The sequence below is a fragment of the Herpailurus yagouaroundi genome, unplaced genomic scaffold, assembly GCF_014898765.1.
Source record: "Herpailurus yagouaroundi ecotype Mexico unplaced genomic scaffold, PumYag 140, whole genome shotgun sequence".
Lineage (NCBI taxonomy): Eukaryota > Metazoa > Chordata > Mammalia > Carnivora > Felidae > Herpailurus > Herpailurus yagouaroundi.
In genome coordinates this window covers 19,463,891-19,481,545 of record NW_024412395.1, presented here as the reverse complement: position 1 = coordinate 19,481,545, position 17,655 = coordinate 19,463,891, and the positions used below count along the sequence as shown (strand labels likewise).

General features: G+C 38.1%; 1 protein-coding gene across 1 annotated transcript in view; it reads left to right on the top strand.

Moving 5' to 3' along the window:
* MCM6 (minichromosome maintenance complex component 6) overlaps positions 1-17,655 on the top strand; it is a 39,453-nt gene that overhangs the window by 6,046 nt on the left and 15,752 nt on the right. The window contains exons 3-9 of the mRNA XM_040474953.1: positions 2,625-2,735; positions 3,892-4,141; positions 7,274-7,439; positions 7,722-7,867; positions 8,777-8,927; positions 12,286-12,427; positions 16,890-17,031. Coding sequence (XP_040330887.1) covers positions 2,625-2,735; positions 3,892-4,141; positions 7,274-7,439; positions 7,722-7,867; positions 8,777-8,927; positions 12,286-12,427; positions 16,890-17,031 — 1,108 coding nt within the window. The remainder of the gene's footprint in view (positions 1-2,624; positions 2,736-3,891; positions 4,142-7,273; positions 7,440-7,721; positions 7,868-8,776; positions 8,928-12,285; positions 12,428-16,889; positions 17,032-17,655) is intronic.

Here is a 17,655-nt window from a genome sequence, read left to right as displayed (position 1 = left end):
GGGAGGGGAGGAAAGGGGAGGGAAGGGAAGGGAAGGGAAGGGAAGGGAAGGGAAGGGAAGGGAAGGGAAGGGAAGGGAAGGGAAGGGAAAAAAGAAGGAAGGAAGGAAAGAAAAAGAAAGGAAGAAGCTTATTTTTCAGAGGACTTCAGATCCCACTATTGAAACAAACCAAGCTGCAACAGCTACTAGGAACCTACCTCAAGAGGACATACACTTCAGTCTAACCAGTCAAGTGGATTGTTAGTGCCAGTTTGCTCTCATGTCCATACACATATTGCTCCTCTCGTCCATTTTTCAATCAAGAATTAAACCTAGAAAAATATACTAGGCCTTGACACCAAACGGGAGGCCGTGTTGCCAGATTGTAAACCACCAAGATTGTTTAGGTATAGTCATCTTGGACAGAGGAGTGGCCTGTACTGTGGGTGCCAAATGATTATTTAAAGATAGTAGATGGGAATGCAAGCTGGTGCAGCCACTCTGGAAAAGAGTATGGAGGTTCCTCAAAAAACTAAAAATAGAACTACCCTACGACCCAGCAATTGCTCTACTAGGCATTTATCCAAGGGATACAGGTGTGTTGTTTCGAAGGGACACATGCACCCCCATGTTTATAGCAGCACTATCAACAATAGCCAAAGTATGGAAAGAGCCCAAATGTCCACTGATGGATGAATGGATAAAGAAGATGTGTTATATATATATACAATGGAGTATTAGTCGGCAATCAAAAAGAGTGAAATCTTGCCATTTGCAACTACGCAGATGGAACGTGGATCCATGTGGATCCTCTACGTGGATACTAGAGGGTATTATGCTAAGTGAAATTATTCAGAGAAAGACAGAAATCCTATGACTTCACTCATATAAGGATTTTAGGAGACAAAACAGATGAACGTAAGGGAAGGGAAACAAATAATATAAAAACAGGGAGGGGGACAAAACAGAAGAGACTCATAAATATGGAGAACAAACTGAGGGTTACTGGAGGGGTTGTGGGAGTGGGGGATGAGCTAAATGGGTAAGGGGCACTAAGGAATCTACTCCTGAAATCATTGTTGCACTATATGCTAACTAATTTGGATGTAAATTTAAGAAAATAAAAAATAAAGCAAGTTAAGGGAAAAAAAAGAATACTAGATTATAAAAAAAAAGAACATAATCATGCACAGGAAAGAAAAAAGAATACAAATGCAATTATCTCAGAATTTTAAGACAAAAGCATGTAGAGCAGACTTTAAATAATTTTAATATGCTTCAGATTTAGAGATTTTTATCTTTTTATTATTTTTGTCATATTATTTGAAATTGTTAACTTAGAAAAGATGTCCGTTATTTTAACTCCTTGAAAGAAACAAAATACAAATATTATTTTATTGCTATGATTACATTGATTAGTATTTCTCTTGTGACATAGCCTGTCATATTTAATAGTACCTTTCATTTTCCTAAACCTGCTGCATCATTCATAATGGCTTTGTTATGTTTCCTTACTGTGGGTTAAAAGGTCTTTCATTTATTGTGGCATTTCTTCCTTAAGGGACTGTAATTTTTTAATATATGAAACAAACAAACAAAAGCTGGTGTACATAAATATGTATTCAGTTGAAATGTGATAATAATGCCTTATCATTTTCCTCTTTAGGGTCAGTCATGTCAATAGAGATTGCATGAAATATTATAGCTCTGTTTTCACAATTGAATAATGAAGCTGAATTTATTTGTTATAATTCCCTTATCTCTTAATCTACAAGAAATTAAGTTCAGGAACCTTTTGGGATTGGATATGAAATAATTTTAGTCTGGTTTGTTCTATTGCTTAAGTTGCTGGCCCTTGCTGTCTTTATTTTTTTTTTAATGTGTAATTGTACCAAAGAAAAAAGAGAGAGATACAAACCAAGAAACACACTCTTTTTTTAAATTTTTTTTTTTTTAACATTTTTTATTTATTTTTGGGACAGAGAGAGACAGAGCATGAACGGGGGAGGGGCAGAGAGAGAGGGAGACACAGAATCGGAAACAGGCTCCAGGCTCTGAGCCCAGAGCCTGACGCGGGGCTCGAACTCACGGACCGCGAGATCGTGACCTGGCTGAAGTCGGACGCTTAACCGACTGCGCCACCCAGGCACCCCAAAACACACTCTTAACTATACTGAACAAACTGATGGCTATCAGAGGGGAGGTGGATGGGGCAACGGGTGAAATAGGTGATGGGGATTAAGGAGTGCACTTGTGATGAGCACCAGGTGTTGTATGGAAGTGTTGCATCACTGTATTGTACACCTGAAACTAATATTACACTGTATGTAAACTCTACTGGATTTAAAATAAAACAAACAAAACAACAACAAAATAAAATAAATAAAGATAGTAGGTATTTGGGTATAGGATTTTATCGTTGGTGTTTCTGTTGTCTTAGATCTATTTGTTGGGCTAGGAGAGGATTGGAAGACACTCATAGACCTAGAATAGATGATAGAAGTGTCCTGCATAGTTAAATTTTAAGGCTTGGTTGTAACCAGGTGAAATTGCTTAGTCTTAGCTGTTTGCAAGCATGAAAGGTAAAGGGGGCCTTGGTAGGCCTCTTGAAGATGTCATGTGATTTTTATTTGTTTGCTTTTCAGAGTTTACCCTTACCTATGTCGGGCCTTGAAAACCTTTGTCAAAGACCGAAAAGAGATTCCTCTTGCCAAGGATTTTTATGTTGCATTCCAAGACCTACCTACCAGACACAAGTAAGAGACTCTTCTTTGAAAGGAAAGGAATTCACCAAACAGTATACACATCACTTAATGGTTAGAAAAGTGGGGAGGTGGTAGTCTTCTATATGTAAAGAGTTAGGTTCAGTTATCTATAAAGTTTGGTTTTGGAGAAATCATTTTTCTAGGGAGATGAAATGGAAGTAAGTTAAAGCAGCTTCTGGGGATTGTCATATTTCAGGACATCTTGCAGGGGACATTTGGGGGGAAATCAATCAAGTGAGAAAATAAGAAAACTGAAAGTCTAGAGAATTTCATGAATCTTTGAAAAATTTTGTCAGAGCTTAAATGGCATAACTTTAAAAACATTTTTTCCCTTTAGCAGTTATTTATTTATTTTATTTATTTATTTTTTTAATTTTTTTTTAATGTTTTTATTTAGTTTTGAGACCGAGAGAGACAGAGCATGAACGGGGGAGGGGCAGAGAGAGAGGGAGACACAGAATCGGAAGCAGGCTCCAGGCTCTGAGCCATCAGCCCAGAGCCCGACGCGGGGCTTGAACTCATGGACCGCAAGATCATGACCTGAGCTGAAGTCGGATGTTTAACCGACTGAACCACCCAGGCGCCCCCCTTTAGGAATTATTTAAAGAATAAATACAGTGGAAGAAATTGAAGTGATATTTTGAAAACTTAAACTGCTGAAATTACTTGTAAAGTGGCCGAGTTATTTAATATAAAATGAGTTTGTGAGGTAAAGGAAGTGTTTCTGAACTGAGTTGCTGAGGTCTTTCGTATGATTACTACGAGACTAATACAGCTTATTTAGAAATAGTAGGTAAGCAAAAAATATATTTGCATATAAAATGGGATCATCTTGTTTTATAACTGTAATTTCATTTCTTTGGTATCCTTTATTTACTTTTTCATATTTGTGTATTTTGCTGTGAATACATAAGCATTGTGTAATTTAGGAATAGGCACATTGACTAAATCATTCTTGGAGAAGAATCTGCAAAGAATTCCTTCTTTCCATTTATTTATTTGTTTATTTATTTAGTTTTTTTTTTTTTTTGGTTTTTTGTTTTTATCATAATTATCATTGAATACCCTGTCATTAAAATGGAAATATTTCTTAGGTTGAAAATGAATATTTACAATATTTACTAATGGTACATCTGTCTTTAAACAGAATTCGAGAACTTACTTCATCCAGAATTGGTTTGCTCACTCGCATCAGTGGGCAGGTGGTACGGACTCATCCAGTTCACCCAGAGCTTGTGAGTGGGACATTTTTGTGCTTGGACTGTCAGACAGTGATCAAGGATGTAGAACAGCAGTTCAAATACACACAGCCGAACATCTGCCGAAATCCAGTTTGTGCCAACAGAAGGAGATTCTTGCTGGATACAAATAAATCGAGATTTGTTGATTTTCAAAAGGTATTTTTTAACTTCTGTTTGTTTCAGATTCAGTCTATGCTAATAATTCACTTCTAGGCACATGGCAGTTGTTACAAGCTTATTTAGACAATGTTAAATTCAGTTTTTATATAAGTGGAAGATCATTATATGTGACTACAGATTTAAACCCAAAACTCTTAATGCCGATTTCAATTATCAATGTATAAATGTGTCTTAAACTTTAATAACTTGGATTGGAAGCTCCTTCAGACTATGACAGAATATTTTGTGAGAGAATAAATAGTAAACGATGATGATGATGATGATGATGATGATGATGATGATGATGAAGAAGAAGAAGAACTAGTGTTAAAACTTTGAAGAAGTGGAAACTTGTTAGATACACTCTCAAGTTGATGGTTAGGAGGGAGGGAGGCATGAATAAAAGGACAGGCGAAAATGGACATGTTAATTGATGTCAGTGAGGATTATCATGATTGAAACAGAGGAGCCAAATTGGGAGGTCATCTGAAGGATGATTTGGTGTGAGGCATGTAGGTATGCAGAGCCTTAAAATCTCAGGTTGGGAAGTTCAGACCTTTCTTGATAAAAAAGGGGAATATATGTGAACCTTTCTTTTTTAAAGGTAGATTAATGGGACATTGATGTATAGCATATAACAACAAACTAATAATGAGATAGTTGTAGTTACCTGGGCAAGAGTTGGATGGTAGCAATAAGAATGAGGTTGCAGGGGGCGCATGTCTCAGATCTGTACAGGACTTAGTAACTCTGTGATAGGCAAAGGAAAAGAAAAGGTGCAGCTGCTCAAGCACTCAAGCATGAGGGAATGAGTACCACACTAAAATAATTAATATTAACTTCAGTTTTTATCCCTTATTTAGTGTAGCATCAGTCTGTTACTTAGTTTATATGAAGCACATACTCCACCAACAACTTTGGGTAAGAGGTGTTTTGTGTTTGAAAAAGAACATAGCCAAATATAAAGTATAAATCTAGATTAGGTCTTGGTTTGAAAAAACAAAAAACAGTTGTAATAAAGGACATTATTCACATTTGAGGAAATTTAAGGATGGTCTAGATAATAGATTTTATAGAATTAAATATTATTTAATTTTCTTGGTATGGTAAAGATACTGTGGTTATATAGGATGTCTTTACTCTTAGGAGATGAATGCTAAAATAGTTAGGGGTGAAGTATTTTGATTTTTATGCATTTTTCAAATAATACGGTAAAAATATGTGTGTGTCTAAGTAATATTGACAGTAGTGTTGGGGTGCCTGGCTGGGTGGCTCAGTCAGTTGGGTGACTGACTCTTGATTTCAGCTCAGGTCATGATCTCAGGATTGTGAGATCGATCAAGCCCAGTTTCATGATCTGAGCTGAGTCTGGAGCCTGCTTGGAATTCCCTTTTTCTCTTCTCTCTCTGCCCGTCCTCCGTTTGAGCCTGTGCGCTCTCGCTCTCTCTCAAATAAACTTAAAAAAAAAAAAAAAGGTAGTGTTGAGGTGGAGTGTATAGAGTATGTGAAATTTTTTTTTTAATTTTTTTAAATGTTTACTTTTGAAGGAGAGAGAGCATGAGCAGGGAAGGGGCAGAGAGAGAGAGACAGGGAGAATCAGAATCAGAAGCAGGCTCCAGGCTGTGAGTTGTTAGCACAGAGCCCGATATGGGGCTCGAACCCACGAGTCATGAGATCATGCATGACCTGAACTGAAGTCAGTCGCTCAACTGACTGAGCCACCCAAGCGCCCTGAGTATGTGAAATTTTTCATAATATTTCCCTGAAAATTTGGAGGAAGATTCAACAGAGCAGATATTTAACTACATAGTCAGGACAAGGAGGGGCAAAAAATTTTTTAGAGTTTTTTTTTTTTTTTAATGTTTATTTTTGAGTGAGAGAGTGCATGTGCGCTCAAGTGGTAGAAGGGCAGAGAGAGAGGGAGACACCAAATTACAAGCAGGCTCCACACTCTGAGTTGTTTGTGCAGAGCCCATCATGGGGCTTGCACCCATAAACTGAAATCACGCATGACCTGAGCCAAAGGCTGACACTCAACCGACTGAGCCACCAAGGCACCTCAGAAAAATGTTTTTTTAATTTTTTTATTGGTTTTTTTTTTTAACGTTTTATTTTTATTTTTGAGACAGAGAGAGACAGAGCATGAATGGGGGAGGGTCAGAGAGAGAAGGAGACACAGAATCTGAAACAGGCTCCAGGCTCTGAGCTGTCAGCACAGAGCCTGACGCGGGGCTCGAACTCAGACCGCGCGATCATGACCTGAGCCGAAGTCGGACGCTCAACCGACTGAGCCACCCAGGTGCCCTGGTTTATTTCTTGAGAGAGAGAGAGAGAGCAGAGGAGGGTCAGAGAAAGAGGGAGACAGAATCCCAAGAGGCTCTGTGATCAGTGCGCAGAGCCCAATGTGGGGCTCGAACTCACAAACCGTGAGATCATGACCTGAGCTGAAATCAAGAGTCGGGTGCTTACCGACTGAGCCACCCAGGCACCCCCTGGAAAAATTTTTTTAATGAGAGTAAAAGTGAAGTTTTTATTTTTTATTATTTTAATTCCAGTATATTTAACATACAGTGTGATATTAGTTTGAGGTATACAATATAGTGATTGAGCAGTTCCACATATTACTGAGCTCATGATGATAGGTGTACTAAAAGTGAAGTTTTTAGGAGCACCTGGGTGGCTCAGTTGGTTAAGTATCTGACTTAGGCTCAGGTCATGATCTCGAGGTTTGTGAGTTTGAGCCCTGCGTTAGGGGCAGAACCCGCCTGAAGCCTGCTTCAGATTGGAGTTGCAGGATAGAGTTTGTTTTTTTTTTTTTAATATAATTTATTGTCAAATTGGCTAACATACAGTGTGTAAAGTGTGCTTTTGGCTTTTGGGGGTAGATTCCCGTGGTTCATCTACATACAACACCCAGTGCTCATCCCAACAAGTGCCCATCACCCATTTTCCTCTCTCCCCCGGGGTAGAGAATTTTTAAGATGAATTTTGGCAAATGTCAAAAGTCTGCAAACGGTGAGAGTTTGGAATACATCAATATTTGTCAATATTTGTGGCATTAATTTAGATTGTATGACATTTGAAAGATAATCTCTTCTCATTCTTAGCCATTTATTTGTTTTGTTATAGGTTCGTATTCAAGAGACCCAAGCTGAGCTTCCTCGAGGGAGTATCCCCCGAAGTTTAGAAGTGATCTTGAGAGCTGAAGCTGTGGAGTCAGCTCAAGCTGGTGACAAGTGTGACTTTACAGGAACATTGATTGTTGTGCCTGATGTCTCTAAGCTTAGCATACCAGGTCAGTAATCTTTAGCTCACATTTAACAATTCTCATTACCTAAACTGCAGAACATTTAGCTTCTCGAATCTTTCTTTTCTTATTTTTGGCTACCAATCAGAGGGTGAGCAAGGAAGTATAAGAATAGAGACAAATTAATTTTGCTACAAAAAGCACTGCTCTGAAAAATTTCAAAGCCTAAATGAAATATTTGGATTTATAGGTTTTGTTTTTTTAAGCAATTTTGATTCTCAGCACTTTTGGTATTTGAGCTGTAAAACAAACTATCATTCATTCTTTCAGGAGCACGCGCTGAAACTAATTCCCGTGTAAGTGGTGTTGATGGATATGAAACGGAAGGCATTCGAGGACTCCGGGCTCTTGGTGTTAGGGACCTTTCATACAGGCTGGTCTTTCTTGCCTGCTGTGTTGCACCCACCAACCCAAGGGTGAGTCTTAACAATGGCAAGATTGAGAAAGACCTCCCCTGGGGCTGCCACAGTATAGGCTTCTGAAACTACTGAATTATCTAGTCACTGTTAAAGGGGAGCAGGGTGGTTTGGTTTTTTAGTTTTATTTATTTATTAAATTTATTTCTCTTGAGAGAGAACACACACATGCATGCACACACATGAACTGGGGAGGAGCAGAGAGAGAGAATCCCAAGCAGGCTCTGCATGGTCAGTGTGGAGCCCGACTCAGGGCTCAAACCCATGAACCGTGAGATCATGTCCTGTGCCAAAATCAAGAGTCAGACACTTAACCCACTGAGCCACCCAGGCACCCCATGATTCTTTAGTTTTAAAACCAGATTTTTTCATGTCTTTCTGATCTTGAGGAAAAGTCTTTTTGTTTTCATGTTTAAGAGCTCTGCTTTAAGAGCATTGATATGAATTACCTATGGGATAATTTTGTTTTAACTTGCTCTTTGTGTGGATTCCTAGTATTATAGTTCTGTAGAACTTGATTCTATGTCCTGAGTGGGAAAACAGTGAGAAAATGTTTGGAAACTAGTACAGCATTGCAAGAGGGGTGAATATAATATTCTCTTACTTCATTTTCATCTTCATATCAGTGATTAACATTTTATTATGGCTTATCTTGTGAGCATTCCGATTCATTTAGATAACAGTACAAAACAGTGGTAGCTTTTTTGTTTGTAATTCATTGGACAAATGACAAACTCTTCAATATCTTGATTAACTTAGGCCTTAATAATATGGGGATTTTTTCTGCAAACCTTTATAGTCAACAGATCCTGAAGTTGACCTCCCAGGCTATTTTTTGTTTGTAGTGAAGCTCTTTCACTTTACTTTGACTGTTTCCATGCAAGTATTTTTCCTTTCTCCACCTCTCAGTTTGGAGGAAAAGAGCTCCGAGATGAGGAACAGACGGCTGAGAGCATTAAGAACCAAATGACAGTGAAAGAGTGGGAGAAAGTGTTTGAAATGAGTCAGGATAAAAATCTGTACCACAATCTCTGTACCAGCCTGTTCCCTACTATTCATGGTAAGAGTGCCTTCCATTTGTCACATAAACTTGAAATCAAAATGATGATTAAAAAGCAGCAATAACTACTGTATGTTTAACTCTACTGGAATTTAAATTTTTTTTAAAAACAGCAATAAGTGATTTCTTACAGCACATAAATCAGATCAAAAGGTTTTTTTGGTAGACTTACAAGGGATATTAAAAAGTCATCTACAAAAGGACAAATGATTCCACTTAAAATGAGGTGCCTAGAATAGGCAAGTTCATAAAGACACAAAGTAGAAAGAGGTTACCTGTTGGGGGAGGATATTGGGGAGTTAGTGTTTCATGGATAAAGTTTCTGTTGGGGATGATGACAAGTTCTAGAAATGGATAAGGGTGGTGGTTATAAAACATAGTGGGTGTACTTCATTCCATTGAATTACACACTTAAAAAATTATTGGAATGGTAAATTTTGTGTATATGTTTTAGCATGATTTTTAAAAAAGAATTAAAAGGTCATTTAGGCTTCTTTTTCTGGCTTTAGGGCAGAAATGTACTTAAGTATATTCCAAAATACTAGATTAATATCCTGATTTTTGTTTGTTTAATTTTTGAGGAGATTTCATGATGTTTCTTGGTTACATGTACTATGTCTGTACCTTTGGTGGTTTCTTTGTGTTTTTTTGGCTCTTGGTTGTTAATTGCTCACCATCATTTAATTCCCTTTATATGTTGAAAGATATGACTAAATTAAAAAAAATTTTGTTTTTAATGTTTATTTTTGAGAGACAGAGACACAGAGTCGAGTAGGGGAGGGGCAGAGAGAGAGGGAGACAGAGAATCTGAAGTGGCTCTAGGCTCTGAGCTGCCAGCACAGAACCCGATGCAGAGCTTGAACTCACAAACTGAGATCATGACCTGAGCCAAAGTTGGCCGCTTAACTGACTGAGCCACCCAGGCATCCCAGGATATGACTAATTTTTAAGCTTCGTGCTTTACCCATGTTTTTTCCATCCTTTCATACTGAATTGGAGTTAGGGCAGGAACTGATAAAAGATTATGGGTATTTGTCTTAGGTATATATTTTTAACTATTTAAAACTTTTTTTGTTTTTTCCCAACGTTTATTTATTTTTGGGACAGAGAGAGACAGAGCATGAACGGGGGAGGGGCAGAGAGAGAGGGAGACACAGAATCGGAAACAGGCTCCAGGCTCGAGCCATCAGGCCAGAGCCCGACGCAGGGCTCAAACTCACGGACCGCGAGATCGTGACCTGGCTGAAGTCGGACGCTTAACCAACTGCGCCACCCAGGCGCCCCTATTTTTAACTATTTAAAAGTAACCTTTTTTTTTCTATCTAAATATTTGACCAATGAAATTGAACTGATACCCTCTATGTTAATAATCCTCTATGGATTTTAGAGTGTCCTCCCTTAATTGAGTAGGTGTCAAAATTTCTATTTAGCTCCACTCCCCCCCCCATAAGTTAATCTATTTTTGCATTACAAATTACCCCAAAAGTTAGTGGCTTCAAAAAAGAAACAGTATCTCATACAGTCTATGGGTCAGTTAGGTGGTTCTGGTTGAGTGTTTCTGGCTCAGTCTTTCCTAAGGATACAGCTAAGACATCAGCTAGGGCTGTAGTCATCTGAAAACTTGACTGAAAGATCCACTTAGAAGGTCTTACCTGTTAGTGCTAGTTGTTAACTGGAAACTATAATTCCTTGCCAAATGAATCTCTTCCACGGGGCTGTTTGTTCTCACCACGCAGCAGCTGGCTTCTTCCAGAGTGTGCATCGAGGGCAAAGCAGGGAGGAAGTAGGATGCTTCTCTTGGGGGCACCTGGACAGCTCAGTCAATTGAACGTCTGACTTTGGCTCAGGTCATGATCTTGCGGTTCATGAGTTCGAGCCCTGCTTCAGATTCTTTGTGTCCTTCTCTGCCTGTCTCTGTCTCTCTCTCAAAAATAAATAAACATTTAAAACAGAAAAATGCTTTTCGGGACCTAGTATCAGAAGTTGCACACCTTCACTTCACTATATGCTATTTTTCTAGAAACAAGTTATTAAGTCCAGCCACTCCTAAGGAAAGGAGAAGTAAGCTCCATTTTCAAATGAGAAGCATCAAAGAATTTGTGGACTATTTAAAAACCACAACACCTCCTAACACACTTGTTTCATAGACCATAAGTCAGAGTTTTATTTGTGGAATGGATTTTTTCTGCCTTTAAAGGGTGGTTTGTGTAAATGTGCCAGCACTTTGTTGATAGAATTCACAAAAAGTCGTAATAATTAGCACACAAAAAATGGGTCTTTTAACCCATTTTTCTGAAGCACTTTTCTGAAGATCCAGGTTTTTTACTATACATTTCCTTCTTATATTGGAGTCCTAAATGGCTTGTAGAAGTGGCCATAAATCACATTCAGCATCTTATCTCACCCATAGCAGTCCAGTTAGCATGTATTTATACTCAGCACTGTTCAGTGTTGGTGATACAAAAGAAGTAAATCATGGACCATTTCCTCAAACTCTTGATAGAATAGCAAGACCTGCCATTAGAAAGATCTAGCAAGTGCAGTGACCCAGCAATTGCACTACTAGGTATTGTATTCATCCAAGGGATACAGGTGTGCTGTTTCGAAGGGACACATGCACTCCCATGTTTATAGCAGCACTATCGACAATAGCCAAAGTATGGAAAGAGCCCAAATGTCCATCGATGGATGAATGGATAAAGAAGATGTAGTGTATATGTATATACAATGGAGTATTACTCGGCAATCAAAAAGAATGAAATCTTGCCATTTGCAACTATGTGGATGGAACTGGAGGGTATTATGCTAAGTGAAATTAGAGAAAGACAAAAATCATGATTTCACTCATATGAGGACTTGAAGAGACAAAACAGATGAACATAAGGGAAGGGAAGCAAAAATAATATAAAAACAGGGAGGGGGACAAAACAGAAGAGACTCTTAAATATGGAGAACAAACAGAGGGTTACTGGAGGGGTATGGGAGGTGGGATGGGCTAAATGGGTAAGGGGCAAGATCTAGCAAGTGCAGTGTGCTGTGGTGGACATAGTTTATGGAGAGAGTTATTTGAGAAGTACTACATCAGGAAAGACTGTAGGAAGTAGGACTTGCAAACAAACAAGGGCTCTTGGGATGGTGGTGGGCATAAGCATCTGTGACATCTTTGGTACAGAGACATTTGACAGTGGTTAGGTGGCTTTGAATTCATAAAGCGAGAACCAAGGTTAGAAGCCATAATATTTTTAGTTCATCTTAGGCTTTACTTCTGCTCTTTTCTGCTCTTTCGGTTGGTAAACCTGTAATTTGTTATGAAATTGTTTAATCTCATGTTGAAAAATACCTTGTGTTTTTGTTTTAGGCAACGATGAAGTAAAACGGGGTGTCCTCCTGATGCTCTTTGGTGGTGTTCCAAAGACAACAGGGGAAGGAACCTCCCTTCGAGGAGACATAAATGTTTGCATTGTTGGTGACCCAAGTACAGCTAAGAGCCAGTTTCTCAAGTAAGTGTTTGCCTATTTAGAATAGGGAAAAGGTGCCTGTAATTTTAATTCTATTTAGAATTCTTGTAATTCTGGGGCGCCTGGGTGGCGCAGTCGGTTAAGCTTCCGACTTCAGCCAGGTCACGATCTCGCGGTCCGTGAGTTCGAGCCCCGCGTCAGGCTCTGGGCTGATGGCTCAGAGCCTGGAGCCTGTTTCCGATCCTGTGTCTCCCTCTCTCTCTGCCCCTCGCCCATTCATGCTCTGTCTCTCTCTGTCCCAAAAATAAATAAACGTTGGAAAAAAAAAAAGAATTCTTTTAATTCTAAGTCTTTAGATACATGAATATGTATTTTCACGGTTATAAATCACAGCTTACATATTTTTAATTTACTGTAAATATTTTTCCATGTTTCTTTATTTTCACAGTTCTCTATTGTTGGTGTACTGCAACTTAGAAAATTATTTTCCTAGTTTGCTTCATTTAACAATTATGGATATTAATACCATGAACATCATGATTTATATAAATTTTTTATTTTGTTTGTTTCCTTTGTGAAAATCCCTAGACATAGGATTGTTGAGACTAAGAATACAAACATCTTTAAGGTTCTTAAATAGGACACGCTTTCCAATAGCAGTGCAACAAGGATAGACACGTTATGCTAACCGTATCAGCATGTGTACTGCTTTAGCAATTTTTGCTTATTTTTAGAAGCTATAGCAAATACTTGCTTACTTTCAAACTTTTAAGAAACTTAGAGGTCAAAATAATACCAAACCAGTTTTGAAACACCTGGTGTGTTCTTGGTGCTGCATAGATGTATATGCATTCTCTTATCCTAGCAGCACCCAGACAGGCATGTGATATTATCCTCTTTTTTCAGGGAGGCAAACAGAAGTTCTCTGAAACTTAATAAATCACCCAACTTCTCATAGCTAACAAGTGACTTCTGAGCCATGAGTATTAGAACTTGGATGTATGTGACTGCAAAGCATGTGCTCTTCATACTGTTATCAAGCTGCTTTTCCTTTATTTATTTCAGTAATTTGTCTAGAACATAGACCATTTTTAGTTTGGGATTTTATAACTATTTTCTTCATGTGTATCAAGGACTAGGCTCTAGATTTGAAAATAATAGTCTTATGTTAAAAGGGATTCTTTTCATTTCCTCTGCTCCCATCTCCTCTCCACCACCATAAAAAGATGTGCTACAATGTTGCTGCTGGTAACAGAATTGTATTATACATGATTATCTTAGACAGAAATAGCCTTTATATCTAGTGGGTTTTTTTAGTATCTTTATTGCAATATAATTTCCATATCATAAAATTTGCCCTTTTAAAGTGTACAATTCAGTGGTTTTAGTATATTCACAGAGTTGTATGACCATTACTAAACTAAGTTTACAACATTTTCATTACCCAAAAAGAAATCTTATATCCACTAGCAGTCAGTCTTCATTCTCCTCCCTAGGCATAGGCAATCACTAATCTGCTTTAGTGTCTCTATCTGGACATTTCCTGTAAATGGAATCATATACTGTGTGATTCATTGTGACTGGCCGCTTCTGCCTAGCATAATGTTTTCAAAGTTTAGCCATGTTGGAGCATGCCAATACTTAATTTCCTTTTATTGCCTAATGTTCTATCATATGTATGTACCACATTTAATTATCTGTTTATCAGTTAATGGGCATTTGGATTGTTTCTACTTTGGCTTTTATAAACCAATGCTGCTATATGTAAGTTTTCACCTTTTTTTATTGCAAAATGTGCATCACATTGGCCATTCTTAAACATTTTTACTTGTACATTTCAGTGGCATTAAGTACATTCAAGTTGTGCAGTCATCGCTACCATCCATCTGTAGAACTCTTTCATTTCCCAAACTGAAAATCTGTTTGCATTGAACAGTAATTCCACATTTACCCCCTTTCCCAGCCCCTAGCAACCTACCATTTTTTTTTAAAGTTTGTTTATTTATTGAGAGAGAGAGAGAGAGAGAGAGAGAGAGAGAGAGAGAGAGAGAGAGAGAGGGCACGCGCACGTGTGTGCATGCAAGTGGGGGAGGGGCAGAGAAAAAAGGAGAGCGAGAATCCCAAACAGGCTCCTCGATGTCAGCACAAAGCCTGATGTGGGACTCAAACCCACGAACCATGAGATCATGACCTGAGCTAAAATTGAGTCAGACACTCAACCAGCTGAGCCACCCAGGCACCCCATCATTCTACTTTCTGTCTCTAAATTTGATTATTCTTGGTCCCTCATATACATGGAATCATACAGTATTTGTCCTTTTGTGACTGGTTTATTTCACTGAGCATAATATTCAGGGGTCACCCATGTTGTAGAATGTCTTAGAATTTCCTTCCTTTTTAAGACTGAATAATAATAATTTATTGATGTATTTATCACCTTTTGTTGTTTCCACCTTTGGGCTATTGTGAATAATGCTGCTATGAACATTGATGTGCAACTAACTGTTCAAGTCCCTGCTTGTAATTCTTGCGGATAATTTTAGTTCTGAAAATTTAGGTCCTTGATCCATTTTGAGTTAGTTTTTGTACATAGTGTGAGACAGGGGTTCAACTTTATTCTTTTGCATGTGGATATCCAGGTATTTGAATGCCAAGACTATTCTTATGCCTTATTGAAATGTTTTGGGACCCTTGTTGAAAATCAGTTGACTATAAATATGAGGGTTTATTTCTAGACTCACAATTATATTTCATAATCTCTATGTCTCTCTTTAGGCCAATACCACACTACCTTGACTACTGTAGTTTTGTAGTAAGTTCTAAAATCAGAAAGTGTGGGGTGCCTGAGTGGCTCAGTCAGTGAAGTTCACCTCAGGGCATGATCTCACAGGTTTATGAGTTCTGTGCTGTCAGCACAAAGCCTGTTTCAGATCCTCTGTTCCGCCCCCCCAACCCCTTCTTTGCCCCTCCCCTGCTCACATGCATTCTCTCTCTCTCTCTCAAAAATAAAAGTAAAAATAAACATTAAAAAAAATAAAATCAGGAAGTATGAGGGCTGCCTGGCTGTCTCAGTCATTTGAGTTTCCACCTCTTGATTTTGACTCAGGTTATGATCTCAGAGTCATGGTATCGAGCCCCATGTTGGAGCTCCATGCTCAGTGAAGAATCTGCTTGGGATTCTCCCTCTCTCCCTCTGCCCCTCTCCCTTGTTCACATGCACATGTTCTCTCTCTCTCTCTCTCTCTCTCTCTCTCTCTCTCTCTCTCAAAAATAAATAAATAATAAAAATCAGGAAGTGTGAGTCCTCCAACTAATTGTTCTTTTTCAGATTGTTTTGGCTATTCTGGGTGCCTTGAGTTTTAGGATCAAGAATTTTAGGATCAGCTTTGTGAGTTTCTACAAAGAAGCTAGTTGTGACATTAATAGAGATTGCATTAAACTGTAGATCAATTTGAGGTAAATTATCTTTATAACAATATTAAGTCTTCTCATCCATAAACATTGGATGTCTTTCCATTTATTTAGGTTTTAATTTTTTTGAATGAACAGTGTTTTCTAGTTTTCATGGTATAAGCTTTGCTTCTCTTGTTAAGTTTGTTCATAAGCATTTTATTCTTTTTGATGCTATCATAAATGGAAAACTATTTTCTTATTTTCATTTTTGGGTTGTTCACTATAAGTGTATAGAAATACAATAGACTGTTGATCTATTGAGTTCAGCCTTGCAAGAACTCATTTTGTTTTAGTAGATTCCCTAGGATTTTGTATCTACAAGCTCATGTTATCTGCAAATGGTGATAGTTGTTCTTCCTTTTAAATCTAGGTGCCCTTTTTTCTTTCTCAGTTGCCCTGGCTAGACCTTTCAGTATAATGTTGAATAGATATGGCAAGAGTGAACATCTGTGTCTTGTTCTAGATTTTAGAGAGAAAGCATTCACCTTTGACCAAGTATGATGTTAGCTGTGGGTTTTCAGAGATACCCTTTTTAAGTTGTGGGAAATTCTCTTCTATTTCTAGTTCGTTGAGTTTTTATAATGAAAGGGTATTAGATTTTGTCACATGCTTTTTCTGCTTGTCAAGATAGTTCTTTATTCTGTTGATATGGCATGTTACTGATTTTAGGTATTAAACCAGCCTTGCATTTTTGGAGTAAGTCTCACATCTAGTTTTGTCTTTTTTTGTTTCTTAAGTGCAGAGCCTTCGAATAGATCATTGTTGCCAAAATGTTTACTGTTTATTATTAAAGGCTTCCTTTAAAATGGTGTTTTTGTCATGTATGAACTTCATTTTCCAATTTGATAGGAATGGATTTAAATTGATTAAAAAGGCCAAAGGAGATAAGGCGTTCTGTTTAGTCTGTGATATAGGTCTTTATGAATTGTTTATGCTAATGTCTTTCTTAAATGTTAAGAAATAATAAATTCTTGATTGACATAAACCCTGTCAGGTGACATTTCTAGAAAGGATGCTTTGTAGTATTAATGAATATGATAACCTTGAACAGGCATGTGGAGGAGTTCAGCCCCAGAGCTGTCTACACCAGTGGCAAAGCATCCAGTGCTGCTGGCTTAACAGCAGCTGTTGTGAGAGATGAAGAATCTCATGAATTTGTCATTGAAGCTGGAGCTTTGATGCTGGCCGATAATGTAAGGACATTTTATACTTTTGGATATAAAGAAATCAGAATAGCCCCTACCCTATCATTAAATGCCTGTAAGTTTCTATTAAGAAAATAGCCTTTAAAAAAGCTATTTTTAGGGTGCCTGGGTGGCTCAGTCGGTTGAGGGTCCAACTCTTGATTTCAGCTCACATCATTATCTCACAGTTTGTGGGATCAAGCCCTGCACTGGGCTCTGGGCTGACAGTGTGGAGCCGGCTTGGGATTCTCTTCTCCCTTTCTCTCTCTCTCTGCCCCTCCCCTCACATGCAAGGGCTCTCTCAAAATAAACTTTTAAAAAGCCATTTTTAGTAAATCAGTTTTATTAATCTAGAATTTCATTGATCTTTTCCTCATTAATCACTTTCTGAGCTTCTCTAGAATGTATTGCCTGCCCTGAGCATGTGTGTTTGCTGTGATTAGTAATTCCCAGCATTTTTTCCTTTCCAGACAGTGACATCTCTATGAGTATGTTTGTTGCCTTTTACATGTATTTGACATAGATCTGTTAGATCTGTGAAGGCATATAAGGTGTAGATACACATTTGTAATTGCAAATTTACCCTTCATTTCCTCAGCCTAAAATCAATGCTGAGGGGACCCAGAATATTTG